At 35.6% G+C, this 14,268-nt stretch overlaps 1 protein-coding gene across 3 annotated transcripts in view; it reads left to right on the top strand.

The window, feature by feature from the left end:
- The window catches only part of LOC102075040 (BTB/POZ domain-containing protein KCTD5), a 38,215-nt gene that overhangs the window by 6,224 nt on the left and 17,723 nt on the right, over positions 1-14,268 (top strand). For 2 of the 3 annotated variants that reach the window (XM_074553287.1, XM_005494497.4), the window contains exons 2-5: positions 1,468-1,576; positions 2,709-2,800; positions 3,659-3,754; positions 12,614-12,739. In XM_074553287.1, coding sequence (XP_074409388.1) covers positions 1,468-1,576; positions 2,709-2,800; positions 3,659-3,754; positions 12,614-12,739 — 423 coding nt within the window. Of the gene's footprint in view, positions 1-1,467; positions 1,577-2,708; positions 2,801-3,658; positions 3,755-6,771; positions 6,889-12,613; positions 12,740-14,268 lie in introns of all 3 variants that reach the window. The other variant, XM_005494496.4, reaches the window with a different exon arrangement.

Genomic DNA, 14,268 nt, shown 5'->3' with positions numbered 1-14,268 from the left:
ACACCGTGTCTACGTGTGTAAAGCATTTAATTGTAATTATAGAAAGGGTTTTGGCTTTTGTAGTTGAGGTCGTGGTCTTTCTACATTTTACCAATCCTGGTTGGACAAGTGCAGTTATTCAGAAACTAAATCTATGTACCTGAAAATACATCCTCCATGTTTTTTTCCAGGAAAACATTTTAGGAACTCTACATACTGTTAAGTAGGGAGAGCTTTCAGATATCACAGTTCAGTAATCAGATTTTTCCATATAGGCATTAATGTTCAAATGCAGACAATTGAGTCAGTAGAGTTTCTTTCTTTCACTAGCAATTATTGCTAGTACCTATGGTTTTGAGGGAGTATGATCCGCAGTATTGGTAATGATAATTTTTTTAGTATCTCTTGTAAACTACTAGAATATTAAAAATAAGAATAAGTAAAAAGGTATTTGGGGTGCTGGCACATCTCTCTAGAATATATCTGTAGGATATCCATTGCACCAAACCTTATGTACTAATAGATTAATACAGTCAATAACCCACTTGATAGTAGAAAGGAGCAGTAGATCAGTTAGAAATCTTTCTATGAATCTTCCTTAGATCTCCAGCCAGCACAAGTATGTCGGTACTATCTTGATTGCAGAGGTTCACACATTGATTCTAAATAACATAGGTTATTTAGAATTGCTTCTTTATCTCTTTGTCAAGAATATCAGCTCTGCAGATGAATCTCCTGAACTGTTTCACAATTCAGAAAACGCTGTAGTCTGTTTGGTAAATTGAGCATTAGTTTTCATCTATTACTTCGCTTGTCTGCATGAGATAGGTAGGAATTGCATCTTCTACTTTTTTTTTTAGAAGATGCATGTATAGCCCTTGCTTGCTATACAGCAGTTCTTAGTACCCTGTGAGTATTCGTACATTTGAGCAAAGACAAAAAGCAAATATTTTTAGAGCAAAGTGTTGAAGTTAAAAAAAGTTAGGTTTGTTTGCCTTTAATTAAAAAAAAAAAAAAAAGAAAAAGGAAAAAACTGGTATTTGAAGCTCGCTAGAATGTAGCCATTGTTCTGACTTCAGGCTCCCAAACAAGATTTCCTGGTTTTAAGTGCTATTTTTAACCTTAACTTTTGGTGTTCTCACTTACTGCTTAGGTCTTTCATGCTAACAATGTTGTTAATCATTGATAAGGGGTTAGGGGGATTGATCAAATAAGAGAAGTTGTGTATTAGATGATTTGATTGATCAGTCTGATACCATGACAGTTATATTGTTTAATTCCTTTTATTGTCTTTAATAAATCCAGCTTTCAGGGGATGTGACTATATCTGCACACCTGCTTGCTGCAAGATGAATATTAGCTTGCAGTTCCCACTTGGATGTTCAAATCATTGTGAGGTTTTTGGTTTGTTTGGTTTGGGCTTTGGTGTTCTCTTCCTTTGTTTTGGGTTGTTTGTTTGGTTTGTGTTTGTTTGTTTTTCTAATCTAGGATGAAACAGGTGCCTATTTAATAGACAGAGACCCAACCTACTTTGGGCCAGTGCTGAACTATCTCAGACACGGAAAACTGGTTATTAACAAGGACCTAGCTGAGGAAGGTGAGACAACTTTAAATATCTCATTTGCTTGCTACTTGCTTATTATTTTCACTTCTTTTGAATCACCAGAATTAACTTAGAACAAGATGGCAAACCTTAACCAGTGAAGCATTTCTATCTGTTTCAAGCAAAACTGATAGGTATCATGCAGTTATAGTTTATGGGGTTATTTGACCATTTTGAGTACAATTCTTGATTTCACAACCCCCATTCTCAGTTGGAACATAAGTATTCAGACAAGGGGAGATGTCTTTTTATTGTGTTATCTTGTATCTTTCCTATGTAACTGTGAAATATTTGGGTTTAGTTCTCATTAAGCAAAAGAATGCTGCCTAGGAAGCAAGCTTTAGATGTAAAGCAAACTAAAAGTGAAGTTCTGGCATGTTCAGATGTGTGGAATATGCTTTTAAAGACTGAATTCTGTCCCCAGCTTCTCCCTTGTTGTTCCCAGTTTGTATCAATTTTACCCTAATGGAGGATGACTGTTTCAGAACATACAGTAACAAAACTGTATTGATAGCATATTGAAGAAATTTATCAGAGTAATACAATTTAACAATACTAGGGGGAAATAGTGTGAAATATAATTTCCATGTGAAGTAGTTGAGCATTAGTTAAGCACAGTTAAGCATACTGCATGTGCAGAACAGGTAGGCCTTGAACATGTGAGTAGAAGCAGTATATATCTTCAAGCTTTTGTTTCAGACTCTAAGATCTCAAATGACAGGAAGAAAAATATTATGCTTGCTAGCAGCTGCAGAGATTTTTCTGTAGGATTATTTTAATTTCTCTTTTGCATTCCAGCCTGAGGCAGGGCCTGAGGTATGGCAGTCTTAGTAGTCTGCTATGAAATGGTATCTGTGCACATTTTTTTGTTTCTTGTCTTGTTTTGTATGTGAAATGGCATCAGTTTTCTTTGGGATATTTTTAGGGCAATTTTTTAGAATGAGACAAACATTGAATTACATGTACCGGAAAGAAGCCAGAATTGTTAGGTTGGTGAACTGCCTTATCATAGAGAAAAGTAAATAATTTTCTGTAGCTGTTGAGAAGATAATCTTATGAACTGGTTGGTGATTTTGGCCTGTAGTCTTTAGTTATACTGTCTTCCCAAAAACTGATTTCATTCTAGGTGTACTGGAAGAGGCTGAATTCTACAATATCACATCTCTAATAAAACTGGTAAAGGACAAAATCAGAGAAAGAGACAGCAGAATCTCTCAGGTGAGGCTGTTTTCTTGTGTTCTTTTGATTATTTGTTCTATGACAAGTAGTGATTGGGTTCCGTTTGTTTTTTTATGTATTTCCTGATTTCCCCAGTAAGATGCTGAATGGCTGCCTCCATCACTGGATGATCTGGAATCACTAGTATACAAAGATTAATATTCTTAAATGCTGGCTCCTGCCAATCTGCTTACAAACTTCACAGATCTCTTTCAAAAACTGAACACATTCTAAGTAATTGTTCCAAAATCTTTAGTAATAGTAGAATTTGTCATGATACCATTTCTGGAAATAGTTATGTTAGAGAACAACTTTTGAAGAGCATAGCTTTCTCATTGACTTTTAAATGTTCTGAATATGATGAGGTTGCCTAACTATGGTATAACTGCTGTTTATACAGTACGTTTATGCAGCATACGTACAGATGCTGTTTGGTTCCTGTCGTATGTTTTTGTGGCAAAGTTGCTTTCTTTATTTGTAATGCTCTGTGATTGAGAAGGTTGCCTCTTCTCATAGCAGCTCGTGTTCTCCATGAAAGTGAATATGATGAAATTTGTTCATTAACTCTGCTGCTCAGGTAGCTGGTAACTTCCCTGGTAGCTGAGTCTTCATGGAGATACTACAAACTTACATTGTTATTGACAAATTTCTCTTTAAGCTAGGTTGTTGGATTGCAGGGGTGCTCTGATAGCATTTACTATAGGTCTCAGCTAAAATGGCCCTAGTTATTCATTGCTCTGGATGGGTTCAAAGTGGTGTTGCTTACTTACCATTTCGAGAGAGTAAGGGCAACTTCAGACAAGTCACAAACATAGTGAATTCCATGCCCTATTGAGCATCTTATATTTCTTCTTGAAGGTGCCAGTCAAACATGTATACAGAGTGCTGCAGTGTCAGGAAGAGGAACTCACTCAAATGGTTTCCACAATGTCCGATGGCTGGAAATTTGAACAGGTAAAAAATCCCTATGGGATATAGTTAATACAGTCTTCTAAGAAATGAGTGTGAAGTACCTTTTGTGAAAGAGGACTATAAATTAAATTCCATGCATCTTTTTTTATTCAGTCATTTTCAGAATTTGGATAAACATACACAGTGAAGTTAAAATGTGATTCTTGTGTTTTCATTTATCATAAAACAAAAGAAAAATTCAGCTTTCCAGGAGGTAAATTTTGCTGACATTCTATAAAAACATCTGCAATGTCTGAAATGTAATTCTTCAGTGTCTACACATGAGCAGTTGAAGGGTGAATCAACCAGAATTAACTAATAACTTCAAGTTTATGTGGATGATAGGTTAGATATGAAGAGCTCTGGGTAAAAGAGATGAGCTTGGAAGATAAATGTTTGACAGGCCCAAAGAGTGGTTCTTCAGATAAAAAAACCTGATACACAAAGGAGGGTGGATTTTACCTGTGTAGATATGAAGCTTGATAGCTGTGAGCTATGTAAATGTTCTTGTTCTTTGCAGTGCATAAAAATAGCTTTGTGTGTACATTCAAGAACACACTGTAAAATTGCAAGATCTATCTATTATCTTTGATAATTTCTGTAAGTAAGAAATGAACTATACAGCTGCTTTATCCTTCACATTCCTAATCCAGCAGAGTATTTAAACTGCATTGGAGCAATGAGTCTGTTAACTCTGAAACACAAGTGTTTATCTGCTAGCACCTTTTTCAGTGTCTGATGCTTACAATAGGAGAAATTGAAATAAGCACAAGCCCATTATCCTGTGTAGTCTCACTGTAATAACACAACAAAGCAACATTTAAGAAATGTTTATGACACAAAGGTGAAAGAGAAGATGTTGTTAAATTTGACAAAATATGTAAGGCGCTGGAAATGTGGCGACAGTCATGAGCAAATAGAATAAACAGGCACAGAGCAAGCTTTTTATGCTTCAGTACTCCACTTCAAGTATTACCAGGTCTGTTTGCCATGTCACAAGCTAAGTGTTGTTTTAGTCCCTGAAAAAAAACTCACTTAATACACTAGTGTTTTTTGGCTAGTGCATGGAAAAGGGTTTTCCAAGATTCTTCTTTGTCAGGAGAAACTAGCTTTCATTACAAATAGAGCTCCTTTACTTCTTAGCAGCTTAAATGACACCATATCTTTTACCTATCCTTAACCCTTCGAGGATATTTTATTTGGGAGTAATACTGCTTTGACAGTGCAACTGCTGAAAGACATATTATAATGTCTTTTATAACTGGAATCATCCAGTGGTTCTCTTGGACATTACATCCTTGTTTCATCCAGCTGTCTCCCTACTTCCTCCCTCTCCCATGTTGAATATTTTTAGACACATAGTTTGAAGTAGATAAACAGAACAGCTGTATGATCTCATAATACTTAGCGTCTCATTACCTCACAGTAGCCCATTCCCTCCTTTGTACTCACTTGAAACAGGATTAGAATATTGTGCATAAACAGGTTTATTGTTAATACCTTCAAACATTGTAGCATTTCTGTAATTTTTTCTAAGCCCATGCTGCTCAGCAGCATGCTTTCCTTCAGAGGCAGTCTTTAGGCTGGTACACACCATGCTCTGTATGTGAAAAAAGATGGACTCATCAGCTTTTTCAGAGGAGTGATATTTTTACAGATTAAGAGTCCTTGTGCTCTGAGCCACATATAACATGCTCAAGTGGCTGGTTTCGAAAAAAATGGTTTTTTTACGCTTAACATTTCAAAATTTTATAGTTAAATATGATTGTATGTGGTTATTGAATAGGAGTGGAAGGTGCTGACCTGTTGGTGCACTAATGCAGATGTATTGATGCCCTTTTCCAAAGAACACATTTGAAAGCTCTGCTAGAATAGTACAATTATGTGTTAGTCCCAGTCCAAAATCTATTACCAAAAATTATGCTGCCCCACTTTGCCGAGTTATTTTGTGGAGGATTTTTAGCTTCAGTTGTTGCCTCTTCAGTACAACAGAATAAAAAACTGTGGGCTATACAAAGTGACTAAATAGAAATGCTTTAGACAGCAGCAGCATTGATCATGTAAGTTTTAATGATTAATGTAACCTGAGTCTGGCACCACAATGCAGTCGTAAGTATGTTCACTGTATGCAGAGGGTGGTGTTTAACTGCTGTCTTCAAAATTATTCACACACAATAGCAGGATATAGATAAAGTTACTATTCGTGGGCCTTCTCATCTGTCGTAATCTGCAGTTTACTCAGAATAGACAATTGTTGTCTAACTCTTCACATATAAATTAAGTTCTAATCTCTCTAAAGTGCACTGAAAAGCTATGCTTCATTTTAAATAGGCTAGGTATTGCCCTGTCTTATTAAGGCAAAATGTGTTTTGTAATAAGAGGTTGAGACACTTAGCTGAGGTTGAATTTTAAATTATTAGATGTTTGGCCAGTGTTCTTGGTGGTGATTTTTGTGGGAACAAGACAATTTTTTACATTCCAGTTATTTTCTTGGATCTTCTGTAAATTACTCTTTCTAAAACTAATCTAGACCACTCAGTGTTTTTTCCTCTCATTGACTTCTTATGTTTCTTTAGCTGTACTTTACCAGTAGTTGCAACAAGATGAAGCTCTTTAATACCTAGGCTTTATATATTGCTTTGCATAACACCCTCCAGTCTTATATCCATGCTGCCTTCTCCACTTGTCAATGTATGACAGGAAAATAATGGTTACTTTTATAACGCACCAAACTTTGTTTGTTTTTCAGAGTAGTTGGCTACAACACAGTTATATGGGGAGTTTTCTGTCTTCTTATCAGTAATTCTTAACTTCCATTTAAATTAAAAAGGGCTTTGCAACTGCCTCAGTAAATTTTAAGTTGAAATGAAAGTTGTAGCTTGATAGCAACCTGTTCTAGTGGCGAGTAAGTGTTACCTGAACGTTTGAGCTCATCTGCTACTTGTACAATTTGGATAACGGTATGTACTTCAGCTTTACAAAGGTTTCTTTTTGTGTTTTGCTTTGATTGGTTATTTCAGCTTATCAGTATAGGTTCCCAGTACAGCTGTGGCCGGGCTCAGCAGTCAGAGTTTCTGCTGATAGTGTCACGGGAAATGAAAGGGGAAGAGAGATGCTTCCAGAAATGCTGCAGTGAGGTGTGTCACACCATTCTTTTTGCCCTCACAGTGATATGCTTGAGCTCCTTGCGTTTCTGCTGCTTTCAGATCATTCCACTTTTTTTCTGGATGTACAGCGCATACTAGTTTGTGTGTATTTGTGACTGGCTTTTATTTATATTCACAATATTTCATTACACATTATGAATGTCCACATTGTAAAAATAAGAGAAAAACAACTGAACAAAAATCCCTCGGTTATTTAGTTCAAAGTTTTTCTTAGGGAGAGTTCTTACTTCCACAATAACTTCTTTTCCTTAAATTTTCTTCCAAAATTAACAGCCTTTGATCCATACTTGTTAAGTAAGAGGTACAATTCAAACGTAAGGAGCCCTAAAAATACACCTTTGAGTTCAGTGGATCCAGAAGGGGACTGTTCTGGTAAACTAGGAAAATGATTATTTCATCCACCAAAGTTAAGTTCTGAGTTTGAACCCTTTATTTCTGATAACTCAGAACTTAACTCTTTTTTTAGGTGGATGAAAGATACTAAAATTTGAATAACGAGTAACGGGAGTTTTTATAAGTAAAATATGGAGGAGTGAGGGGAGAACAAAATAGACAGTTTTAAATCTTATGTCAAGTTGAAAAAACATGCTGGGTGTTACCTTGGCTTTGTTGTTTTGGGGTTTTTCCATCTTGGGAAATTTTCTTGAAATCCAAATGGAGAATCATAGCTTCATTCATTCTCTATTTTTTACATCCTTCCTTTTCCCCTTGTTCTTCTTTTTTGATTGCTGTGTCAGTTCCAAGTATTTGTGAGGTTGGGAAGGATTTTTTGCTCTCAGTAACATTAGAGGCAGTTTCTGTTTCTTTAAATATCTGTGCTACATTTTGAAGTGTTGTATGTGAATTTATTTGGGAACCTGGTGCTCTGTAATTTTTTTCATCAACAAAATGCCTGGAGTACTTGTTCTTTTTCTTGCAACATATATGGTTATTAAGTCTGAAAGATGAGTATAACATTATGAAGATAACATGATAGTGAAATGGCTTAATAAAAACAAACCTTTGCTTGTGATTTTATATGGACACATAATTATGCAATACTAGATTTGAAACCTGGACTGTTACCCAGCCTTATAGCAGAATCTGCTTTCAATGTACCAAGCACTATCTGTTTCTTGCAGTTGTATAGGTAACATTTGGAATGTGAAATGTGGGTGTTTCATACTTCTGGCAACAGAGAAAGACTTGTGGCTTGTAAGCGATGTATGGGGTATAGGCAGAATCATGTTACTCATGCGCTCATGCGTGTCCTGGATAGCTCAAAGTAAAAGACAGCATTATAAAATGGAAGATGGGGAGGACAGTGAAGAAATTAATGCAGGTATAAAATAAAATGAAAATTATAATAAAAAAATAATCTTTGAAGTCTGACTATTGTATTAAGAGACCTAAAATAAATATTCTTTCAGGCCTGGTGTCAGTCATCAATGCTGAGTTTTAAGAGCTGATATGTATGTATCTTCATAACCTTTTGCAAATCCTTTGGGAAGGCAGAACAAACGCATTGTATGTTTAAAAGGCATAGAGTCATTTCTTAGATTCATACAACTTGATTCTGTAAAAAAAAAAATAATTGAGTGGAGGATTTTCTTTGATTTTATTAGCTGGTAGTATAATTAAAAATTTTGAAAGGACCGTTTTTTCAAGCTTTCTAGTGTACAAGGGGTTCACCACATCTGAAATAGAAGCAGAAATATTCAAAGTACAAGAACATTTAAAATAGGATTTGAGAGTAATTGTTACAGAATTTACTTCGTTTTGAGAATTAGAGCATCACAAAATAGAGAAGGAAATTACTAGTGGTGAATAGGAAAGTTAGTTAAAATGAGTAACTCCAGTGGTAAGCAGAGGAAGAAGGACGATGAAGAAGAAGATTGGGCTGCTGTTTGTGCAAGCTGGAGTGGTTATCCGAGATAGCAATACTGTTGCTGATTTGTCTGGTAAATATATGATACAGATTTTGAATCAGTATTATTAAAACAATGCAGCAAATCTGTATAGGCATGTTACTGAAATGTGTCTAGTTTAGAGAGCTGTTTCAGTTCAGTTAGGCATGAGATTAGTTCACTTCAAAAATAAGGTTTCTTATTATGAGACAGGAAATTCCTTCTTGTGATTTTTTTTCAGGAAAATTGTGATCTCTATTAGCACATCAAGCAATACCTATATTTCTTTTGATTTAATAAAAATAAAAGTAATGTTGCTTTCCCATTCTTTTTTTACCTGTAGCTGACAGCCTACTAGTACGATCAACCCTTATGTCATGCAAACAGTAATGGATCCGTATGTAATGAATTTTCTGTGATAAGTCACATTGGCATTTTCCTGTGCTCAGTTCTGGTGCTGTTGGGGCTCACAGGGATGCTTAAATAGGATCGCACTGCTTTAGTAATGAGTGTAATGAAACAAGCCGCGGAAGGAATAAACCAATGCAGAAAAACAGTTACATGTATGTATATATATACATATCTGTGTATATATATATTAAAGCGTACAAATCTATGGAATTTACCATTTCACCATGTTGTTTTATCCTTCCTTAAGTTCTTGGTAATTTAAGCTACATGAAGCAAATGTGGCTTCAAAACAAAAACAGTTTGTCCTTTCAGAAAGTCTGAGAAACAGTAGGCTGGATAATCTGAAATCCTTTGACCTGTTTTTCATACCTCAGATTACTCTGATGTGTTGTGGCTTCGTTTGGGGTGTGAGATGGGGGTGTTAGTGTGGGGGCAGATGGACATGACAGGGATAGTCTTCCAGTTCATTAGCATCCTTCTTAAAGTGTTGTCACCAATACTGGGAACAGTGAAGTGACTTTTGGAATAGGAGTGCTAAAACATATTTCTGATCTCAGTTCCTGACAGAACAGTTCAGTTCTAATCTGCAATCATTTTCTATTGTTTCTTTTTCTGCCATCAGCCTTATTGTTGATCATTTCAGAAAGCTACAATGACATTTCTAGCATACAGTTGCTACTATGCAAATGCTACATTTTTGTCTGCACACATATCAAACTGCTTATGAGAGTATTGTGAGTTGGAGTTTTTAGGAACTTGGGTCTCATTCTGCAAAAGTTGACTTTATCAACTGTTCAGTAGTGGCAAAACATCATTAGATATTTTGCAGTCAGCTAAATTAATAGTCCTATCCAACTGGCTAAAAATATTCAATCTGCCAAATCTCCTAAAAGAAGACTTACATGCAATATGTTGATTTACATGATTGGATTATGAAGAATTTGTTAGTAGCTATCCACTGAAGACCTGTCAACCTGGTTGAAACAGGATTGATGATTTGGCTGACGTATGGTATCTACTTTCAGAGAGGTCATTTGTTTCTTTAGAGTGTCAATAAGTATAGAAGTATTTTTCCTTCTGGTAGTTAACAGAGCTTACCTGATAACTAGTCCTTGCCTTTTTCCAAGAAGAAGAGGCAACTGTATATTAATCAAATTGTATGCTTGAATTCTTCAAACTTCAGAGAAGGTGAATTTTGAGTGGCTTTATATAAGTATGTATGCATTTTTTTAATGTTTTCTAGCCTTTAAGTGGGTTTAAAATGTTGTTTAATGTCCTACCTTTTACCTTAATAATTGGCGCAGTTACTGTATTTGTACGAAATGTTTTATAGTTGCTATGTAATGTATAGTATAAACTTTGTACCACTTTGTTGGGTTTAAAGCAACTTAATTGCTATTATTTTCTGAAAATCTGTGCATATTTTTTGTTGATAGGAAAGACAATCAACAAATCTTCTTAATATACGAAATAAATTTGAGTTGATTCTGCAGCTTTTTAGTAGACTTTCTTAGTCCATCTTGTGCAACTAGTTACTCTGTGGGTTTCATGATTCTATGTTGCACAAATACCTTATGGTGCAGACTGCAGAGTATTCATTGTGAAAGATTAGCTGATTTAACGTCTCAAGGTAAATAATGTCTTTATATCCATCGGTGCTTCTAGAAAACCTGGGGTGTTTGTAACTTCATTACACAGTTTAGGTTGAAAAAATGTCTTTGACGATAATTTTTGCCTGTGTTCATTGCTTTTTATATATATATTTTGCAGAACTAGAGTGATGTTAGAAGAGGAAGAGGCAGGGAAGGTTTCTGGTGTAGTTAAAGTACATAATTTGAGAATGATGAATTTTGATGGGCAGTGCTGCTCATGGAAAGCTGAGCCTTGTATGCTGTAATATTATCAGGCTCCCAAAATTTTTGACAGTGCCTAGGCCTGACATCAAGTTGATTCATTATGTAGACACACTGCCTACTGCTCTTTGTAGACATTGACTCTGTCCATCTGTGGAAGTGCTTGCTTGGCTGTATTACTGCAGTGCAGGATCATCTGGACACCTCTCTCCTCTCCGTAGAAAGTACAGTGAGGCTTTGTTACTTCTAACAGTGCTGTATGGAAGCTACTTTTAACCTTGGTTTAACTTCAGTTTTTGTTGGGAGAATAATTTTATTCCTTTAAGTGCAAACTCTGGATCAGGATTTCATCTTGACTTCATCTTTCATGTTTTAACAAATCTTTTACTCTCTTTGGTGTTCTGCTAGACTAAGGGTAGCACACTATTTGTCTTTACAGAGGCAACTGTAGTGTTTAGAAAAATAATTAGGCCTTTTCTATGCGGCTATTTCTAGAGCACTTAAATGGTACAGTGGAAATTGGGGAATAGGGCAGTCTTATGTGTGGTGATTTGGTAGATAGATTCAATGTAGTTTGGGTAATGACAAATTGACACAGTGTATCTGTGCAACAGTTTTATTTTTAGGATTTTGATCTGTGTCAGTAGATCTGACATTATCTTGTAGAACATACATTATCTTGTGATTTTGAAATAAAACTTTAAAATAAATGAACCCGCTACATCTGAATTGAATCTGGCTTGGAAAGGCAGGCAAGCATGTAAAGCTTCTAGCATATTAGGTAAGTGTATTGTGTGTAAGGTAAGACAATTTCTGCCATTTGATAAATATGCTGCATAAGAAGTAGTAGTGATGTTGAGTATATTCTTCTTTCTCAGTAAATTGTCATTTATCATTCAATGTAGAGACTGTAGAAACTTGTAAATATGTCACATTTCATTATACATGGCTTCTGCTTGTAGCACTTCCTTAATTAACTTCCTTGTAGCAGTACGTATGAATTTTGGATGTTAGTCTTGATGTCCCACCATACCGTGTCTTGTTGTTTTCCAGTCAGATGCAAATATTGTGTTTGTTCATTCAAAATATGTTTTAATAGAAATACTATTATTCTGTAAGTACTGATGGGTATCCCTTCAGGCTAAAGATCCTGCATGCAGCCATTTACATGTTAAATCATGCCACGTTAAGATACTGCATATAAACATTAGAAATTAACTTTGGAGGATAGGAAGGTTTCTAGTAAATAACAGAAAGAGGGAACAGGCTACTGCTTCACTGGCCTGTCTCCACAGTCTTTTCTTTCACAGTGAATCATTTATTCCCTAACTGTTTAAAAATAACCTGTGTGTATCTTGTCATCAGAGTGTGTATTTTCAATGTATTTGTCAGCATCAAAACGTATTTGCATTGAAGTGGAGAATCATGCTTCAGGCACAGCCTACAGTCTGAACCATGAGGAATGTTTGTACTAATCGTGAGACTTTGTGGAATTTGTTTTATGTGGAGATACAACTGACTTTTTTTAAAAATTTCATCTTTCAGCTGGTCAGTATTGGTTCTTCCTATAACTATGGCAATGAAGATCAGGCTGAATTTCTGTGTGTTGTCTCAAAGGAATTGCATAACACTCCTTATGGCACAACCAGTGAACCCAGTGAAAAAGCAAAGGTGAGTTACTGGGCATTGGACTAAAGAAATGGTGTTGAATTGGGTGGGCTTCACAAGTCATGATAAATCTACCTCTGTTCTAGACTATTATTTCATTGTCCTTTTTTCCTCCCTTGTTCAAGACTAATAATGATTCCCTGTCCATTGTATGAGGGACTGTAAATGGTACAATCAGCATGCATTTGTTATGCATGCCTGAATTATTTAAATACAATACTCTGTACTTTTCCAGTACCTGTTTTTTTTTCAGGTATTGGCAAATACTTGCTCTTTACAGCTGAGAAACTAGGTTTTGTTTATTATTCAACATATAACGCTGGTTCAGTTAAAAGCTGTTTTTCTTGCTTGACTTCTGCTGAAGAAATCTTACTATCGAGAATGGAACTTGAAAGATGCTATCTCTGTAAAACAGTCACATGCAATAAAATGAGGATACTTGTTAATGTTTTTAGGGTTCTACCAAGTTTAATTTCTGTAACCAGCTTTATAATAAGATTGTAATGGGCACAGTATCTTAGCATTTTACTCAGCTGTATTTCAGAATTTGTACAAAGGAAAATGTAAAACCACAGCTGACTTACCATAAGGCAGAGCAGTTCTGTAATGTAAGTGTATTCAGAGTCATGAATGGTGAACAGCTTTTATCATTGTATTGCTGCTTTGTATGAGGAGATGACTACAGACAAACTGGATACATCTGTAGTGGTCTTAAAAGCTTTTGATTTCCCTTATGTAGATGGAAAACAATTGATAAATCATCAAAGCTTGCTTTTTCAAAAATCACCTTCAAGGAAATTGATTTTGAAATAATGCTAAGAATGGGTCTGAGTCTTGGTATTGAGGCCTCAAATAGATAAAACTTCATTACTTTCTAGGCTTTGTAGCATGCTTATGCAGCTACACATATGTAATAATTTCATACTTTGAACTATAGAAATACTCTAAGCTGTATGTTGGATTCCTAGTGAAACGAGTAATTTATGTTCATCCCTGTTGAGATAAAGCTTCCAAAGAGTTGTAGAGGATTAATGTAGTTAGGGGTAAACAGTGAAACTGGGTAAGCCATGACTTATTCTTTCAAAACCCTAGTTAAGGTCTGGTTTTGCCAGGATGCTCGAGGAAGACTTTGAAAGTTGACATGTTAGAGGTGTGTGATAATAATGTAGGGCTGAGATATCTACCTGAAATAAAATGTGGAATTCTAGAGCCTAATAAAAATCTTCATAAGGAATGGTAGTGCATCTTCAGGTAATTTTAGTAGGTGCCAGAATTATGTTGCATCCTTGATGTAATAGAAAATATGGGTCAAAAATAAGTGCTAAAGACAAAAACCAAAAGCTAGTTGAGACTGAATTACAACTGTGTAAATGGAGTAGCGCTAAGAGAGACTGTCTTAGACGTCTTCATTAGTGTGCTGCTTGGTCATTATTTCAGAGAAGAGAGCAGAGCATCATTTGACCACTGTGATGAATAGTAATTACTGTTAATTTTGGTTGGAGGTTCCTTCCTTTTGTCCTGGAAGAGTTAAG

The sequence above is a fragment of the Zonotrichia albicollis genome, chromosome 16 (genome assembly GCF_047830755.1).
Source record: "Zonotrichia albicollis isolate bZonAlb1 chromosome 16, bZonAlb1.hap1, whole genome shotgun sequence".
Lineage (NCBI taxonomy): Eukaryota > Metazoa > Chordata > Aves > Passeriformes > Passerellidae > Zonotrichia > Zonotrichia albicollis.
Note: the sequence above shows the minus strand (reverse complement) of the source record. Positions and strands in the feature narration are given on the sequence as shown.